Source organism: Protopterus annectens, chromosome 11.part0, assembly GCF_019279795.1.
Source record: "Protopterus annectens isolate FY-2018-M chromosome 11.part0, PAN1.0, whole genome shotgun sequence".
In the NCBI taxonomy this organism is placed as follows: domain Eukaryota; kingdom Metazoa; phylum Chordata; order Ceratodontiformes; family Protopteridae; genus Protopterus; species Protopterus annectens.
Window position 1 is genome coordinate 429,533,098 of NC_056745.1, and position 19,311 is coordinate 429,552,408.

Genomic DNA, 19,311 nt, shown 5'->3' on the forward strand with positions numbered 1-19,311 from the left:
ATGATATCAGAGATCTTAGCAGCCATCAATCACCCCCTTTTTCCCATTTTTGTACATGGGGTTGGGGTGTCACTTCAACAGTGGCAATCATCTAGAGACAAGGTTTACACTGCTGGGTGGCTAGCCCTGCTGTGGTTGTTCTTCTACACCACACTCTTGCATGCACACTCACAACTATGGCCAATTTAGAGTATCCAGTCCACCTACTGCATATCGTTGGAATGCGGGAGGAAACTGGAGCACCTGGAGGAAACTCATGCAAACACAGGGACGGCATGCAAACTCTGGACAGAAGGCACCCCAGCCAAGAATTTAACTGGAGAACCTCTTGCTGTGAGGTGACAATGTTCTCCACTGTAATGATTGCTTCAGACATTCCTGCCCAAGGTGTGAGTACACAGACACTTTAAACATTGTGACAGGTAACTGATTCACAGGTTGCTGTGCAATGACTCAAAAAATGCTGTCTTTGAGTAACTGGTAAGTTGGATAAGGACTTGGTGATGTGTTATATGTAGCTAGAGTAATGATAATTGACTTTACATTGTAAAAATGTAATAAACTGGGATGTAGGACTGCATTATGGCTGAGCAAGTGACTGTACAGAGATACAAGATTGCAACTGTAAAAGGATGTTTTAAACTGAGAAACAGGTCTTTGCAACTAGTGACTAGCTGAGTGTACAAGGACTTGGACTTTTTAATCTGGGATTCAGGGCTTGGAAACTAGTGCTAAACCTTCACTAAATTGAGATCTAAGTCCATGCAACTGGTGAATCATGGAGAGTAGAATAACTTATCAGACTGAGATTCAGGAATGTGTAACCTGAAACAGGTAAGTCGTACATGATCTAATCAAACTGCTATCCAAGTTAGTGTAACTTGTGAATGTGTAAGAACTCATTAAAATGGGACAAATACTACATAGGTTTAATACACTGGGACCCATGACTCTGTAACTGGTGAATAACTCTAAAAGGGATCTGTAAACTAGGAACCAGGAATATGTAAGCAGTGACTGACTGTAAAAGGACTCTGCAAACTAGAATACAGGACTGTGAAACTGGTGACAAACTCTACAAGGTATCTGTAAAGTAGGAGCCAGAAATGTGTAACTGGTTAGTGACTATACAAGGGATCTGTAAACTAGGACACAGGACTGTGAAACTGGTGACTGACTTTACAAGGGATACGTAAACTAGGATTCAGGAATGTGTAACCAGTGACTGACTGTACAAGGGATCTGTAATCTAGGACAAAGGACTGTGAAACTGATGACTGATTTTACAAGGGATATGTAAACCTAGGATCCAGGAATGTGGAACTGGACACACTGCAAGGATTCAGTAAGACCTATTTCTGTGACACTTGTATTACTATGCATGGACTCCCAACAAATTTGTCTCCTTTAAAAGAGCTGTGTATATTTGTTCTATATTTTGATAACTTAGTGATGTCAAAAAATGCTTGGTGTTCCTTAAAACTGAGTTAATCTTATCTAACATAGGTTGAAGTTGTTTTTCAACATATATTGATAAGGGCTCAGTAGCCCACCCCCTACCTGAAACAATAGGCCTCATAGGTGGTTTATTTAAAGACTTATGAATCTTTGGGAGGCCATAAATTATTGGAATAGTAGGGTGTTCAACAGTGAACAACTCAAGCAAGTCATTCCAAATGTTACACTTTAAGGACAAATCAGAGCAAGCATTTTTTGACATGACCGTATGAATCGTCTGGGTCCAACAGAAGTGATGTGTTTTTACTAGTTAAAATGGATGTGACCACACTGTTTACGGTAATACCTAATGATGTGGGTATTGAGTTTATTACATTGTTTCTGTCTAAGTTTTCTGATTATACGGCAACACACATCCACTTGATAGTGTCTTTATTAAAGATCATTCTGAATAATAACGTTTTTACATTTAATGATTTATTTTATATACAAAAATTAGGTTTAGCCATGAGTACACCTAATAGTTATGCAAACTTGGTTCCTGCATACTAGGAGATGCTTTATGTTTTAGACAATTGCAATTTATTTTGACAATATATCTCTTTCTATGGCAGGTTTGTGGATGATGCCTTTTTCATCTGGACAGGCCCCACTCCCCTGTTATATGACTTTGCTGAATATTTACAACAGACATCACATTTTTTAAGATTTGCTTTAAAAGTTCTCTGCTGAGATTTTAGACTTTTTGGATGCTGAAATTACTAAAAAACAGCATACCTTAGAAACAGAGGTTTATAAGAAACCCTATAGAAGATGTAGCACAATGCATAGACAAAATATACATCACAAGCCCTCTCCCAGGAATTGCTGTGAATGGCAGTTTTGATATGCTAGGTTGAATACCAATGATCAGGCAATGCTATCTCCATTCAGTGAACTTTCCAGTGACATGCTTAGTAGAGGCTACTTTGAGTATACGATAGACAAAGCGAAAAATGATGTTATGTTACACAGAAAAGGTTATGCTAGACCATTTTTTTCCATCTCAGGATGATAATAATAAATGAACAGCATTGGTCCTACAGGATAATGCATTAAGAATGAATGTAACCTATTCTAATGATGTCAGCTTTATATGTCATATTACTAAAAGGCACTGGCATGTCTTGACCTGTGATGACAGAAATAAATCTATTCTAGGAGATTACCCTAGGTTTTGTTTTAAGAGCAACACCTCCCTTATGAAAATGTTATACTATAAACCTTTTGCGAGGAAACAACCTATAATGAATAGCAAAGGCACAAACCCTGCAGAGACTGTAATGTGTTAACAACTGAGGTTTGTGAACATCCCATGACAAAGCATGTGTATAAGCTTGATTTTTTTTTTTTGAGAATTGCAAGAGCTCTGATTTGGTATATCTTGCAACCTGCACAGCATGTAATAGTTATTATATTTTTAAGACAAGTAGAATGATTAAATGCTGCATTTGTGATCATATTTATGATATGCCCAGGAAAGACAAAACAAATGCTTTATGTAAACATGTCTTTAAGTGCTGGGACTACACATAAATTTGAATTTCTTGTATTACAGCTATTGAACAAGAGCATTAGGAGGGGTGATATCAGTAATAAGACTGAATGTTTAGAAACTAAATGGATCCTAGAAATGCAAAGTGACAAGGAAAAATGTTTGAATGAGTATGTTCCCTTAAGACCTCTGCTCAGGTCACATGATCTGATCAGGTAACTTCAGAACCTTTGCATCTTTAAATAGTCACAAGCACTGTGTCAGTTAGATCTGATGAAGTTCCAGGACTGGAGTGAAAGCACTCATCTGTCTTACTTCATGTTTTAGTTGCTGTTTTTATTTGTTTTATTGCCTTTCATTAAAAGTATTGCATTGTATCTGCATCTATCGTGTCTGACTGGCTACTGTTGCTTTGAAAGTTTGAATGTACAAAACACGCCTTCTTGGTTATTTGCAAATGTAGTTAATGCAATCGAGTGACATTAGTTATCACAAGCCTGTGAAAAAATGCCCACAAAAACTGTGCAGAACTGTAACTGTAAAATTAGCTATGAACAATGCAAGTATATGTGTATATTTGGCACATTTGTAACTTTTACCCATGTTTTTAAGTACCCAGATAATCTTGTATATTTTAATAAAGTGGCAGTGACTGCCAATTTATGCTAGCATCATGAAATTTTACAATGAGAAAATGTGCATGTTTAAGCATAGCACCATTGGCTAGCACCTTATGGTAACTTTAAGAGAAGTATTATACTCTGAAGTCGTCTTTCTATGATACCAAGTTTAAGCTTTTATAAATATGGAAAGGAAAAGATGGGAAAGTAAGAAAAAGAGGACAGAACAGACAAGGGAAATACAGTAGGCTGAATTAAGAGGGATATGCTGAAGATGGTTAGAGAGGGTGGGTATTTTTTGTGAGGGAGACCCCCTTTTTCCAATATATAAGGGGAGATGGGGAAAGAGAGAGTGTAGTAAGGATTAAAGAAGAGAGAAGAGTATTGGCAATAACAGAAAATGACAGACAAGGCATATAAGGGTTGGTAGTCACACGCACTGGGTTGAGTTTACAAATGTAAGCAGAAAAAGACTACGGACACACAGATGATGGCAATTAGGTGGAGATCAGTGTTATTTCTGAATAATGCAAGTAGTGCGAATTATTATCCCTGTATAAATCTAGAAAATGTGACATTTATATCTATATCTGTATCTATATCTATATCTGTATCTATAGCTATCACTTGGTTTCTGTCTCTCTCTCTCTCTCTCTATATATATATATATATATATATATATATATATATATATATATATATATGGGTGCAATACACATTAGGAAAAGCATCCAAAGTTGACTGCTTAAATATCAACCACATATGGTTGAAAACATGGAAATCAACAATGCAGTATGCATGTGCTGAGAAACAGCCTCAGCGCATACAATTGCTAACTTTTAAAAATCAAATGAAAACATAATTTTTGAGGTGGGGCATGCCCCCCCTGCACCCCCACACCAGATTCTAATTATATATACTAACTGTGAGATTGCACATTCCCCAGAGAAAGGTAATATTCTTATTTAGTCTTCCTGGGAATTACAACACACGCACACACACACACACACACACACACACACACACACACACACACACACACACACACACACACACACACACAGGTACCTATAACATATATATATTATATATGTATATACAGACAGTCAAATGTCATTTCACTATGGCAGTACAGGAGTTTCATGTTTTTAAATACAGCAGGATGGTAACCATTTAAAATACAGAGACATGCTTCAGTGATTCCTGTAATGCTGAGACCAAATGGCCAAAAAATGGACTTATATGCACTAAGTCCAAGATGGTCATTTCTGGGGATACTCCCTTTTCTCCAAGGTATAGCAAATTCATAGTTAGTATATATATATATATATATATATATATATATATATATATATATATATATATATATATATATATATATATATATATATATATATATATATATAAAATCAGGGAGGTGGGGGCTTTCCACAGACATTGGGTGAGCTTGCACACCCTGCAAAAAGAAGTTTAAAGAAGAAAAGAATGTTTGATATTCACAATTCTGCATTTTGGTGTGTTTTTTTTTCCTGCATGCTGGCATTTCACCAACATATCAGTAGGAAGCCCTGCAGGGCATTACACATCAGTGGAATTATGTACATATTTTGCACACAGACATTAATTTTATAAAAGACTATATAAAAACATACATATATAAAATTTGTTATCAGTGGCTATTTTTTCGAGGCGACATTACTTATGGCTCGGGGGGGGGGCAACCTCACCTGCTTCCTTTTGAAGGAGACAGTAATCCATTTGCATGTCACCCCCATGCTGCAAAAATAAAAAGAAGGAGACAATGGAGTCAACAGAAATTCTTACATTTGTATATATAATCAACATTGTCAACCGCACTGTTAGTTCTTATGTGTCAATGTAACTGATGCCATATTGATAAGAACAAGAGTTGCATGTCTCATCAAGTTGTGACCCCCCCCCCCCCATTTGCCTTACATTATTTGACTGTGGTAGTTAAATATTTAACCCTATAGCATCACTAAAAGTACAAATGTAACAAAGAGGACAGTTTTATGGTTTCTTTTTCTTCCCTCATTTCCACCCAGCCTGCAGAGAAGATGAACTGTATGTATAATTAATGTTAGTGAGCAATACATGTATTCATTATGACAAAACATTACTGAGAAATGGCAATGTAACACAGAGGACTTTACATTTGTGTTTGTTCAATGCCTATTTGTTTTCGCCAGTTCCCTCTATTGTTTTCATTTAAGCAAAAATGTTGCTTGCATGGGGTTTGGTACGCCTCTGTAACATAACTTTATGCTGAACAGAAATGTATGCTTCTTTTATTTTGATGCCTCCTAGTATATGTCTCCCTTCCTAACTTATTGCTGTGGTTAATATTCTGTTGAAACTGTTATGTTATTTAACACCTTAAAAGTAAGTAATGAATCGATTATGAGTTAGAAAGAACAATTACAAACACTTCACAACTTTTTCAATGGATACTAGCAAGAGCACCATGTACTTGTGGGTGAAGGGATTAAGGAAAGATCGAAGTACTCACTGGTAATGTATGTTGTTGCTGTGGCAATTATGTGGTTTCTCCATTTCAGCCAGGCCATATTCAGGTAGGTATGATTCTGATGGAAATAAGTGGACAGTATCAATGAAATAAATATCATAGCCAATTGATTGCTTATTGATAATGCTACTCACTAGCAAGCTTATGCATGGGGTAAAGCCCCCCCGCTCATCCTTACTAAAGCATGTTAACCCTAAACCCACCCCCTAACCTCAGCCGTGCACATTACCTTAGAAAAAACACTTCTCTAGCAGTATCATTATTTAACTAAAGTGTGTCCGAACTGTTGGTTAATGGGTTTATTTATTTATTTTTATTTACTGGGGTAGAGCTCGGATCATTTCTGACCGATTTCAGTCTCAGCCTGCCGTTAGCATGCACACTGTGTAACGACTATACAAAAAGTAGATATACGATGCATTTAAATGACAAGACAGAGAAAAAGCGCAGACAGAAGATGTCATTTTTACAGTCAGAATGTGTGAAGAAACAAGACAATGTGTTAGGGATCAGAGGGTGATGCAGAATAGAGGAGAGAAGTGACAGGGCAGGGTAGGAAAATGGGGGAACTTCCGGTAAGACTACTGGATCCAGAAATGATAGTGGATTTGCTAAATTATGTAAGAAGGGCAGGGTGGGAGTGGAGAAAGGGAGGCAACAGATGGAAAGTAGGCAGGATGGGTGAGAAAAAAGTACATGGAGAATGAAAATTCATTAGGATATGAGCACAGATTATCAGAGGAATATATGTAAATGCAAATGTATGAAGCAAGGTGAAGAGAGAAAGTGGGAAAGGCAGCCATGAAAGAGAGGGCGTAAATGTGGAAGGACATGTGCAGACACTAATACCAAGTCAGAAAGGGGAGACAGAACTGGAGGTGACCAAGTAGTAAATAGCACTACATAAGTACAGGAGTTTTGTAGGCAGGAAGGGGCATTCGTCCAGATGGGATGGACAGAGGGTGAAATGGAGAGAACAGTGGACATAGGGGCATTAGTCACAATGGCGGAGGGATGTGAAAGGGTTTGGCAGTAGCACGGGGGGTATCCAGCATAGGGAGGGGAAAAGGGAGCATTGCAAGTGGAGGGAGAATATTGTATATAGGAGGGTAGTGAAACAGACAACAAGTGAAGGAACTAAGAACCACTGTGGGGACAGAGAGGACAGTTTGGTAATTACAGACTCATTGAGCAACAAGCTTGAGTTTCTTAGACAAGGAGAAGGGGGAGACCAGGGTGAGTGGAACCAGTCTCAGGTCTTAAGTTTAAATATAGGAGGAAGTGACCAAAGTGGGCAGCAAGGGTAAAGTCTGGCCATATATTAATGTTTATATAAGAAATAATGAACTAGTAGAAGAATCAGCTGATGTGGTATCAAGCAGGGTCAAATATGTCCCTAGAGATGTCAGGATAAGAGGTCATAGGTCAAGTTATCAGAAGTGTACCTGTACCAGTAGTCAGCACAATGAGGAAGACAGAATTAGGGAGTACAGTGATTGTAATGAGAGAAAAGGGCTCATGGCTTATAGGATGATGGAAGGGCAGATGGTAGCTATACAAGCAGTATCCCAGGAACAAGTGCCATGTTAGGTCAGAATGGACAGAAGCCCTCAGAATTGGTTTGGAATGCTAAATCTCAATAATTTTAACTAAGAAAGAAGAAGGAGTGGGTGTCACAGAGGATACACGGAAGCCTTCACTCTCAGGAGTAAACATAAGGAAACAAATGGGCACAAAATACGTACAGGAACAAACAAGGATGACTAGGGCATGGATAGATAACATTACTTTACAGGGCCAAAGGTCAGGGTAAGAATATGGGGAGCTGTAAACAGTGTTACATGTAGATATTTGCAATATTACAAATACATGGACCTGTAACAACATTGTAATAGCCTTGGCAACATTAGGCTATAACTTGTTTAAGAATGACAGAGACAGAAGGAACAGTGATAAAGTAGTTATAAATATAAAGGAGGACATCAAGGCCCTGTCTAAAAGGAGATGGAAAATCACCCCAAGAACCGGTGACTTACTGGACAGAATCAAAAAGCAAGGTAAGCACCTGTTTTACAGGTAGATGAAGGGGGCAGGGTTAGAACCTACAGTAAATGTCTTGAAAGGTTAGTTAGATGAAAGGAGAATGCTGGTGGGTCATTAAAGTTTATTGACTACAAGAGATGTCAGTAGAAGAGGATAAAAGACAAAGACTGGAAAATAGAATTAAAGAGCTGAGAAGGTGTAAGAGGATTAAACAGATGTGAACTCTGCATCTGTCTGCAGTAGACTAGGACTTTCAAAGCTGCATGACACAGTGGGAGTGAGACATGATTGAAGCATTGATCCATTGTTATACCTAGCCAACTGGTGTTGAATTGTGTCAGAAATGACAGAATTCCGAATGTGGTGCTAATCAATGTAGAGGGGCAGGGTTACCCCAGAAAAGGTGTATTAACCAGCTCAGCGATTGCAGCACTGCATGGTTTATACTCAGTGCAAAGGGTAATAATAAAAAGGCAGAGAAGATGATGGCAAAATATTTTAGGGAAGATGATTATGATATACTGTGAAAGTGAGAAAAAGACAAGTTAAGAGACTAGAATCAAGTTGGCAGAATAAACGTGTTGTGGTAATGAGTCTGGAGTAGAGTACTTAGGCCAAGGGCTAGAGGGTTGAAGAGAATTCCAAAAGGAAAGACTAAAGACGACCAATTTTGTTACATGCAATTGTAAAGCTATTAGTTACAACAATAGCTCAGACATATAAGAGATGCGACCGGGCAATAAAATGGAGGGAGTATAGTACTAGGAGACAAATGTAACACCATAACAAATGATCTGAGAGTAATAATAGATTGAGTCAACATGGAGATGGAAGAAAAGTTCATGAAGGGAATAAAGGCTTCTTAACGCTCATAGAAGACAGGAGGGAGGCAGGAAGAGTCTAGGTCAGGCTAAGCAACAATGGAAACAAGATCATAGAAAACTGAGAACAAACAAAGAAGCTGAATAAAATTTCATCTCTTTCTTCGAGAAGAAAACAGAGTAGAGGTCCCTGGCTCTTTGACAGAGAGAGATGAAGGCCTGACAATGATCAAAATTACCTATGTTTGATTAGTGGCCCATGCACTGGAAGAGATGGTGTGTGGTGGCTGTGACCTAGTGGCCATTGATGGCCTGCCCATCCTGGGGGATGGGAAATTGTTCTGGCTTATTGTTTGTCTGACATCCAGGGAGGGTACTGGGTGGCACATCTGTGGGATATGAGCCTGCTAAGTACACACTTCATTTGTGCTGGCAGTAGAAGCAGCACACTTTCTGCAAGAAGCACAACTTAGTGGAGGTTAAAGGATAGACTGCAGGGACATGGAGATTCATAAGGCTTCCAAAGAGATGGGTAGGCTGCTGTATTATACATGGATGCTGGCCTACTCCATACCAACCAAATGTCATCATAACAAAAATGAATGGTATAATTGGGCAACTGAGGTAGGAATTAATGCCATAGGACTGCCTAGGGTGCCATAGGGTGCCATAGAACAGATCCACTGGATGAGCAATTAAAAAAAAAGCAAAAGCAAAATGAAGTGAGGATTTGGTAACATGTTGCGAAATACATAGGTAAAATAAAGACGGCCATTGAGAGATGCATGAATAGAAAAAGAAGAACTGAAAAAGTAGCTTCCCTGGGGCAGAATAAAATGCAGCCCATGGTTGCTTCCAAGATATGTAGGAACCTGGTTGCTGTAGTAATGGATTCTTTGGCAGAACTATTCAAAAGATCACTTGCCAGTGCAGAAGTACCTGAGAAACGTAAGACAGCAAGAATGATACATTTGGACAAGAGCAGGAAGAGGAGGAATCCAGGGGACTACAGACTCTTTAGCTTAAGAATAACGACAGGAAATATCATGGAAAGCTTTCAAAGACAGATGTTTTGCTTTCCTAGAGGACAGCAACCAGTAGTTGTCACTTGAATGTGATCTAGATTTATGACCAGATTATGGAAAAATTTGGAAGGGAAATGCTAGTATATTTATTCTGTCTGGAATTTAGTATGGCCTTTGACTTGGTCAATCCAAGCATATATATTGCTTCATGATTTGGGTAGTACCCATAGGGTTGTACAGAGGAATAACATCATTCATAAGGAACGTGAATAGTGGAATGTAACGATGGGGTTGTTTCTGGGTTCAGAACTCTTCAGTGCATTTATTTCAGGCATATCTCAGGGAATAAAGACATGATCAATTTCTTTGTTCATGACATAAAAGTGCAACAGTGGAGGATGGTGTGAATATATTCTGAGGAAGGATATGCAAAGACTGACCAAGTGTGCAAAAATGTAGAACTTGACATTCAAGTGTAGACAGATAGAAAGTGTTGTACATGGACCGCAAGCGGCCTATTATGATAAATCTGCTGGTGGTTAGTTATTGACAAATGAACATGAAAAGATTATGAGGGGTTGTTCACACGAAAACAGACTAGTAGCAGAAGAGTAAGAGGGCAGTGACAGTAATACTTACTTAAGCAACAGAACCTTTACAGTTAGGCATGAGCCTTAATCCTCAGAAAATGGCACCTTCTCAGCAGAAGTGCCACAAGGTATAATCCTGGAACAAATACTCTTTTCCATCTTCATTAATAACTTACCACTGGGCTTACAAAATTTTAACTTGGGTATTTTCTTTATAAGGGATATTGCACACCCAAGAACAATCCAGAAACATTTCTAGGGCCCATTAGTTTATTCATTACCTGCAATGCTTCAAATACAGTTATATTTTACTAGTTTGATCTTGCCCTTAACTCTCATTAGGCTGCAGCCATGATGGGGCCTAGTGAGGCACTTAAACTTACAAATCCTTGTGAATCAGTGATCTGGATGTTAGCCACCCATGCTAGTATAGTGTTCTATAATATAATATTTAAAATATGGATTCTACAAGTCACAGCTAATTATAAGGGCATACACTGCCAGCCAGGCTCCATGAGAAAAATACAACTCTTTTTGTGTTTGACACCCATAAATAAGATAAAGTATAATTTCTTGACAAGATAGTTCAAAATTTGAATCTAAAAATCACTTGAAAGGCATTTATTTTTTTTTTGCAAGAGGGGATTCAGTCCACTGCGCCCCCTACTGTAGGATGTTATACTCCCACCCCTGCTATTCATATATATATATATATATATGGGTCTACTACTAATGCCCGAAACGACGATTCCCCGACGGAAAACTCACGGACGCCAGATGACCGACAGGTAAGTGTACCGACAGGGTGATTTGCCGACAGCGGAAAGACCGACAAGGGAATGTGCGATCGCGACGCGGTAAGTGTGCGATGGTGACGGAGTTAGGAGCGGTCAGGTAAGTGCTCGAGATTGTGGGATGTCGGGTTAGGCTGTGGGAAAGGTGAGTGTGTGTTCGTGTCGGAGGTATGGTTTGGGTAAGGTAAGTGTGTGCTAGTGAGGGACTGTAGTTTAGGGACGGGTTAAGTGAGTTAGGGTTAGGGTGCAGGTAGGTGATGTGTGCGTTAGTGTCGGAGCTTGGGCTAGGGGTGGGTTAAGTGAGTTAGGGTTAGGGTGCAGGTAGGTGAAGTGTGCGTTAGTGTCGGAGCTTGGGCTAGGGGTGGGTTAAGTGAGTTAGGGTTAGGGTGCAGGTAGGTGAAGTGTGCGATAGTGTCGGACCTTAGGGTTAGGGTTTGGGTCAGGGCTAGTGTGTATGCTATGTAGTGTCGCGTGTTGTTTACGTTCTGTGTGTCGGTGTAATGGTGTTCGGTGTAATGGTGTTCGGTGTTTTGCGTTGTCGGGTTTGTGTGATGTCGGTCATCTGGCATCGGGGAGTTTTCCGTCGGGGAATCGTGTCGGTAATTAGTAGTAGACCCATATATATATATATATATATATATATATATATATATCTATGGATCTATTTCATTTGCCCTATCTTCCGATTGCCCGACACCCATTTGCCCAACCCCATTTGACCGAAATTTCATTTGACCGAAAATTCATTCAACTGGCAAGTATTATTGGCAAGTAAATGGGATATGCCCCCTTCCTCACTGTAGGCGACCCTGAAGTTAGAATATATAGTTGGGGGGATAGGGGGCACAGCCACCCACAATGGGGGGGTATGCCACTTAATTTCATATTATATTGTTTAGTTTTGCTTTAATATTGCTTAGTAAAACAAAAGTAGGTGGGGGGCTTTGCCCCACACATCCCCCATTGTGGGGGGCTGTGCCCCCACATCCCTCTAACTATATATTCTAATTCCAGGGTCGCACTACAGTGGGGAAAGGGGCATATCCCATTTACTTGCCAATAATACTTGTCGGTCAAATGAAGTGTCGGTCAAATGAAATTTCGGTAATTTGGTGTTGGGCAAATGGGTGTCAGGCAATCGGAAGTTAGGGCAAGTGAAGTAGACCCATATATATATATATATATATATATATATATATATATATATATATATATATATATATACTCAAGGTTAATAAGAAATCCTGGAAATACTACAATCCCTATTTTTTAAAATACAAACCAGACTAATTGTATATTAGCACATTCAAGTCTCAGTCACCTGTATGCTGTATTTTAGCTTGGCATCCAGACAGCTGGTGGAGGATTCCCCAGCTGTTAAATGAAACAGAGCTGCTTAGCTGTTTTATTCACTGTGCTAGGATATTTGTTTTGTGATGGCAGACTTCACTAAATTGTTCTATTAATGACAGAAGAAAGTTGTATTTTCATAATTGGATCTCAGAGGAAATTTTTATAATATCTGGATGATATGGACTGATATTAGAGAATCTCGCAGTACTTTGATAATCTGATCCTTAATATAATTTAAGGAATTAGTTTACTTTGAACCAGGTGATTCAAGTTTGATTAGCTCATTGGTGCCTGATGGGGTTGGTAAGGGGTGCAGAGGATTGACAAGATTTGACCTCCTCACCTTTCTCTGGGGGGATGGACTGGGATGGTATGTAGGTATGAGGGCCATTCCTGAGACTTTGGAAGAGACTAGCCTCAGAAGTTGAAGCCAAGTCAGACATTGTAGGTGGATATGAGAGTGGTCCCACTGGGGGGCCCCAACTAGGGTCATTGTCATATATCATGCATTTCTGCAGGCAGGCCTACATATTTGTGTGGTACCAGCAATATGGGGAGCAGGGTCATAACTCTTTAAGCCACAAACCCTACCTTTTTGAGCAGCTATTGCTTCTCCTCAGAGTCACATCCTCCTACAGCCAATCCATTTCATCAGCTTAGGTGGGCAGGTTTGATGACTCTAGCCAGTGACTGTTGTATAACATAATAGGAGGACATGGCTTCATGGGAGTGTGTGAGGACATCATGCTGCAAGATTGAAGAACAGAACAAACATGATTGTGACAAATAAAGAGAATGAAGGCGAATGCCTGTTCCTAAAATGATCATACACAGAGCAGAGATTACACTGAAAGAACAAAGCAGTCTCTGGGATGAAAAGGCAACAGCACTGACCAGTAAACAAGCAAACCTTGTTTTAAATTGTTGGCTAACTGCATTGCTTTCTGTTATAACATGGCAGATACACATTTTGACAGGGCTGGTCAGAGCCTGTTACACCTGATCAGCAGCTGCTATCCTTCTTCAGAACCACATTTTGTCAGAGAAAGAGATAGTAAACTGGACTTCCATGCACACATTCGCTAAATATTACACACCAGAGGTGCATTGCAGAAGTTGGGCAGGACTTGTGGCTGCAGTCCAGCAGAAATTACTATTCTATGTCATCCTGCCACTGTTGGACGTCAGAGTGTTAGAGTATACTGCTTGGTATGCTTTCATTTTACCTTTATCATCCCACAACAGTGATTATCTGACAGCTTGATAATACAGAGGTTAATGCACAGAATTGCTAGCTGGGAGATCAGGGTTCAAATACCATCTAGGGAACAATTGGACAGCAGTAGCATCTGCATAGAAGAAAGGCCTGACAGTTTGCTTCTGTAACATGCAATGAAAACCTTATAGGGTCTTTTCATGAGGTGATATTGATATGGGGGTAATTACTTGCTTAACAGTGACCTTTAAGGTGAACATAGTACAGCTGTGTGAGATACTCAACATAACATTAAATGTCTAATTGGCATTATTGTTATTGCTGCTAGACAGTCTATCACACTTCACCCCTCCCAGGAATGTATGGCTCTGAAGTAAACATAAACAATTAGTGTGTAGTTCATGGCTGGTTTTGTCTGCATTGTTATACTTACTTTTATAACCTTTTTTCAATGTCTTGCAACACTGCTTATATATTTTAGTATACGTTTACCTAAGGTTTTTGGCACTAAATTTTATAGCTTTAAAGATGCTAGCCTATATTGCAACCTTTAAACATTATAGCCTTCACACCAATAGTTTGTCTTGGCATCATCCTTTGGAATTCTCTTCAGTGTCTTTGCTCTTTTTAGACTACAAAAGAGTACAGATCAGACATCAGAGTACATGATGCACTCTTTCATAGGCAGTCTGTTTTTAATAGCCATGGCCTGAGATTGATCAGGTTCTCACCAAGAAGACATGCCAATACTAAAGAGATCAGGCTGAGAAAAGATATTCCCCTAATGGGTAATATCACATTCACTTTTACAATTCTGCACCAATAATCCTGGTTTTTGATGTTTCCTATTACGGTGAGTCTCTTAGACAACTTTACTTTTTTCTGATGAATGTTGTTTCATTATCTTTATGTGCTCATTTAATTTTCTTAACATTTCTGAATCATATATCATATCATGCAACAATATCTACTTCCTGCATAGAATGCAAATGTTGTGAAGAACTATGTACATTATAGCCTGTCCAGCAAATTAACTTCATTTTCACTTATTACATGGCATAAGATGTTCATAATTCAAGCTATCTCTGATATTTAGGAGTTATTTATGTGCTTGCGTAATACAGCTCTGTGTTTTGTAATGAACAAAAGAGATACTGTGCTGTCATAGGTGAAGTCTAAGCCCTGTTACCATGCTATTAACCTTGTACAGTGTTATGATTAAAAGCATTTCTCTAGGCCAGATGTTCATGTGTACCCTCAGTGCCCAGGCTACAACAGTAATTTTAATTCCAGTACATAACAAACTGTATTAAAAAGGCAGTGGCACATCCATGTAGGCATTTATTTCATAAGAGAGCAAAGAAATAAATTGGTTTTAAGGAAGTAATGCATTTTAATAGTTAATCTTCTGTGACATAGCTATAAAATAGCATAGTAACAGGTAACAAAAATGTTATAATAAATATAAGTACAATTTATGTCATTTTTGTCTTGAAAATTTTAACATGATCTACTTATTTACAGTAAACACAATAGTGATGGAAACATCTTGGTATATAAATGTAGTAAAAAAACTTTATATTTATACTTGAAGTATATATAAATGTAAAATAAGTAAGTCAGGGTGCCAAAAATAATCTTGTTGGGCAGATACTTATAATAAGCAGACCGAGGTGATCCTTCTTCATGGCCCATGGCTTTAACATTCAGTTAATAGTTGTAAATTTTAGACAAGGCCCTAAATACTGCTCTGACTAAAATGGGTGCATGCAAAGTTTCTCACTACTTAAAATATGATGTTTCACTAACTGCATGTTGAATGATTTCATCAGTACTTTATTTATTAATGCATCGATTTATTTATTTTTTTTCAGGAATTCAGCATGGATATCATAAAAAGTGTGATGATCATGTCCATGTTAAGTAGTGGAATTTACTCACAAAGTAAGTTATACCAGGGTTGAATATTTATGAACTTTATGCATGAATTTAATCGTTTGATAAGAAGAGCAACATAAATTACACCTGACTCAGTCGACCACCATGAAAAAAAATGGTCTCGCATGCTCATTTGATTGTAAATAACTGAATAAAGTTTTTTTCTGTTCTGTATATGCATTTTGGCTAAGGACATAGTTTAAACAGAGTCCCAGTCCAGCACATTTACCAGATAAACAAACAAATATAGTAATACATAAAAATGGAATTCCAAGAAAACAAAGGCACTGCATGGTACAAAGCTGACAATAATCCACAACTGAAAAATCCATAGCAGCCTCAGAAATAACAGTAACTGATCTTGTAATCAAAACTAAATAGTCCTGTGCAAGACACAAATTATTCTTGTCATCAGTAAGCCAAAACTTACTGACAAGATATATGCCACCTCACAGGTAAATGAATCTGTACACTGTTAGTGTGTGCAAAAGGAAATTCAAAACCCCATCACCTATTCTGAGACTTCTGAACGACAGCCCACACAAATAACATGCAAAATTTCAGGTTAACAAAATCTGCTGTTTTATGTGCAAATCTCACTCTTGTGAGAACCACTGCTTCACTGATACCTTCCTTAATGATCTACAACAAAAACTAATTTTCATCATACACACATGTACACACACACAAACACACACACACACACACACACACACACACACATTCTTAATAATGTCATGTAATACATTAAAAGCCACACATAAAATTTGCCTTCTGAATAACTGGACATAAACTATGGAATTCTTATCCACAACATGTCACCTTAGGAATACTGTTATAGCATTTCAAAAGAAAAACACCTAAAACTCACCCTTATTAACACAACAGATGTGATTGTAAAATTCAAAACAGCTATGTGCACAGCAGACAGATCTACTTTCAATGGTCTATGTAAGTCTTGCACAAGAAGAAAAGATCTGTATCCTATTTGCATCTAAGTATGCAATATCAAACACAGTTCTGTCCAGCTGTCAGTGTAAACAGTCATATATACTATGTGGTGCAGCCTGCTCATTGGTGTATCCTGTACTTTTTGGAATATACCATAACAGTCATATATACTATGTGGTGCAGCCTGCTCATTGGTGTATCCTGTACTTTTTGGAATATACCATAGCAGCCATATATACTATGTGGTGCAGCCTGCTCATTGGTGTATCCTGTACTCATTGGAATATACCATAACAGTCATATGCACTATGTGGTACAGCCTGCTCATTGGTTTATCCTGTACTAATTGGAATATACCATAACAGTCATACGTACAGCCTGCTCACTGGTGTATCCTGTACTCATTGGAATATAATTTAACAGTCATATGTACTATGTGGTACAGCCTGCTCATTGGTGTATCCTGTACTCATTGGAATATACCATAACAGTCATATGTACTATGTGGTACAGCCCTCTCATTAGTGTATCCTGTACTCATTGGAATATACCATAACAGTCATGTATACTATGTGGTGCAGCCTGCTCATTGGTTTATCCTGTACTCATTGGAATATACCATAACAGTCATATGCACTATGTGGTACAGCCTGCTCATTGGTTTATCCTGTACTAATTGGAATATACCATAACAGTCATACGTACAGCCTACTCACTGGTGTATCCTGTACTCATTGGAATATAATTTAACAGTCATATGTACTATGTGGTACAGCCTGCTCATTGGTGTATCCTGTACTCATTGGAATATACCATAACAGTCATATGTACTATGTGGTATAGCCCTCTCATTGGTGTATCCTGTACTCATTGGAATATACCATAACAGTCATGTATACTATGTGGTGCAGCCTGCTCATTGGTGTATCCTGTACTCAATGGAATATACCATAACATTCATATGTACTATGTGGTACAGCCTGCTCACTGGTGTATCCTGTACTCATTGGAATATATCATAACAGTCATATGTGGTACAGCCTGATCATTGGTGTATCGTGCACTCATTGGAATGTACCATAACAGTCATATGTACTATGTGGTACAGCCTGCTCACTGGTGTATCCTGTACTCATCGAAATATACCCTAACAGTCATATATACTATGTGGTACAGCCTGCTCAATGGTGTATCCTGTATTCATTGGAATATACCATAACAGTCATATATACTATGTGGTGCAGCCTGCTCATTGGTGTATCCTGTACTCATTGGAGTATACCATAACAGTCATATGTACTATGTGGCACAGCCCTCTCATTGGTGTATCCTGTACTCATTGGAATATACCATAACAGTCACATATATTATGTGGTACAGCCTGCTCACTGGTGTATCCTGTACTCATTGGAATATACCATAACAGTCATATATTCTATGTGGTACAGCCCTCTCACTGGTGTATCCTGTACTCATTGGAATATACCATAACAGTCATATATACTATATGGTGCAGCCTGCTCATTGGTGTATCCTGTACTCATTGGAACATACCATAACAGTCATATATACTATGTGGTGCAGCCTGCTCATTGGTGTATCCTGTACTCATTGGAATATACCATAACAGTCATATATACTATGTGGTGCAGCCTACTCATTGGTGTATTCTGTACTCATTGGAATATACCATAACAGTCATATGTACTATGTGGTACAGCCTGCTCACTGGTGTATCCTGTACTCATTGGAATATACCATAACAGTCATATGTGGTACAGCCTGATCATTGGAGTATCCTGCACTCATTGGAATATACCATAACAGTCATATGTACTATGTGGTATAGCCCTCTCATTGGTGTATCCTGTACTCATTGGAATATACCATTACCAAGCTATTACTGTACAACTTACTACTTCTGATCACAACTGTACTAAACTATTTATTTATTCTTCTTTACATTGCTACTCTTTTAAAAAGGATCATGGATAAAAATGCATCTCCAATGTTCAATCCTCCTAACTATAAAAAATGAAGCAAAGAAATAATAAATATGCAGTGAAAGGAATAAAATGGGTATAAACACATGCACACACACAGACACACACACACACACACACACACACACACACACACACACACACACACACACACACACACACACACATCACACATACTCAAACACATCCAACACTCACACTCATACTCTCACCTCCGTACCCTAACCCACATGCACAACTTACAATAACACTCACATACACTCACTTACCTTTACTTCCGTAAAACATCCTGGCCAAACACTTCCCGTCCCATTGCTGCACTGCATAAGCATGGATTTGAGATATTCGAATTTGTGCTTATGCACTTTTGAGAATTTTCAGTTTCACCTTTACAGTACTGAGATACTGAAATTCAAG

The 19,311-nt window shown here is 38.5% G+C and overlaps 1 protein-coding gene across 3 annotated transcripts in view; it reads left to right on the forward strand.

Moving 5' to 3' along the window:
- LOC122814827 overlaps positions 1–19,311 on the forward strand; it is a 171,708-nt gene that overhangs the window by 15,214 nt on the left and 137,183 nt on the right. For all 3 annotated transcript variants that reach the window (XM_044087123.1, XM_044087121.1, XM_044087122.1), the window contains exon 2: positions 15,877–15,946. In XM_044087123.1, coding sequence (XP_043943058.1) covers positions 15,886–15,946 — 61 coding nt within the window. In that variant the 5' untranslated portion in view covers positions 15,877–15,885. The remainder of the gene's footprint in view (positions 1–15,876; positions 15,947–19,311) is intronic.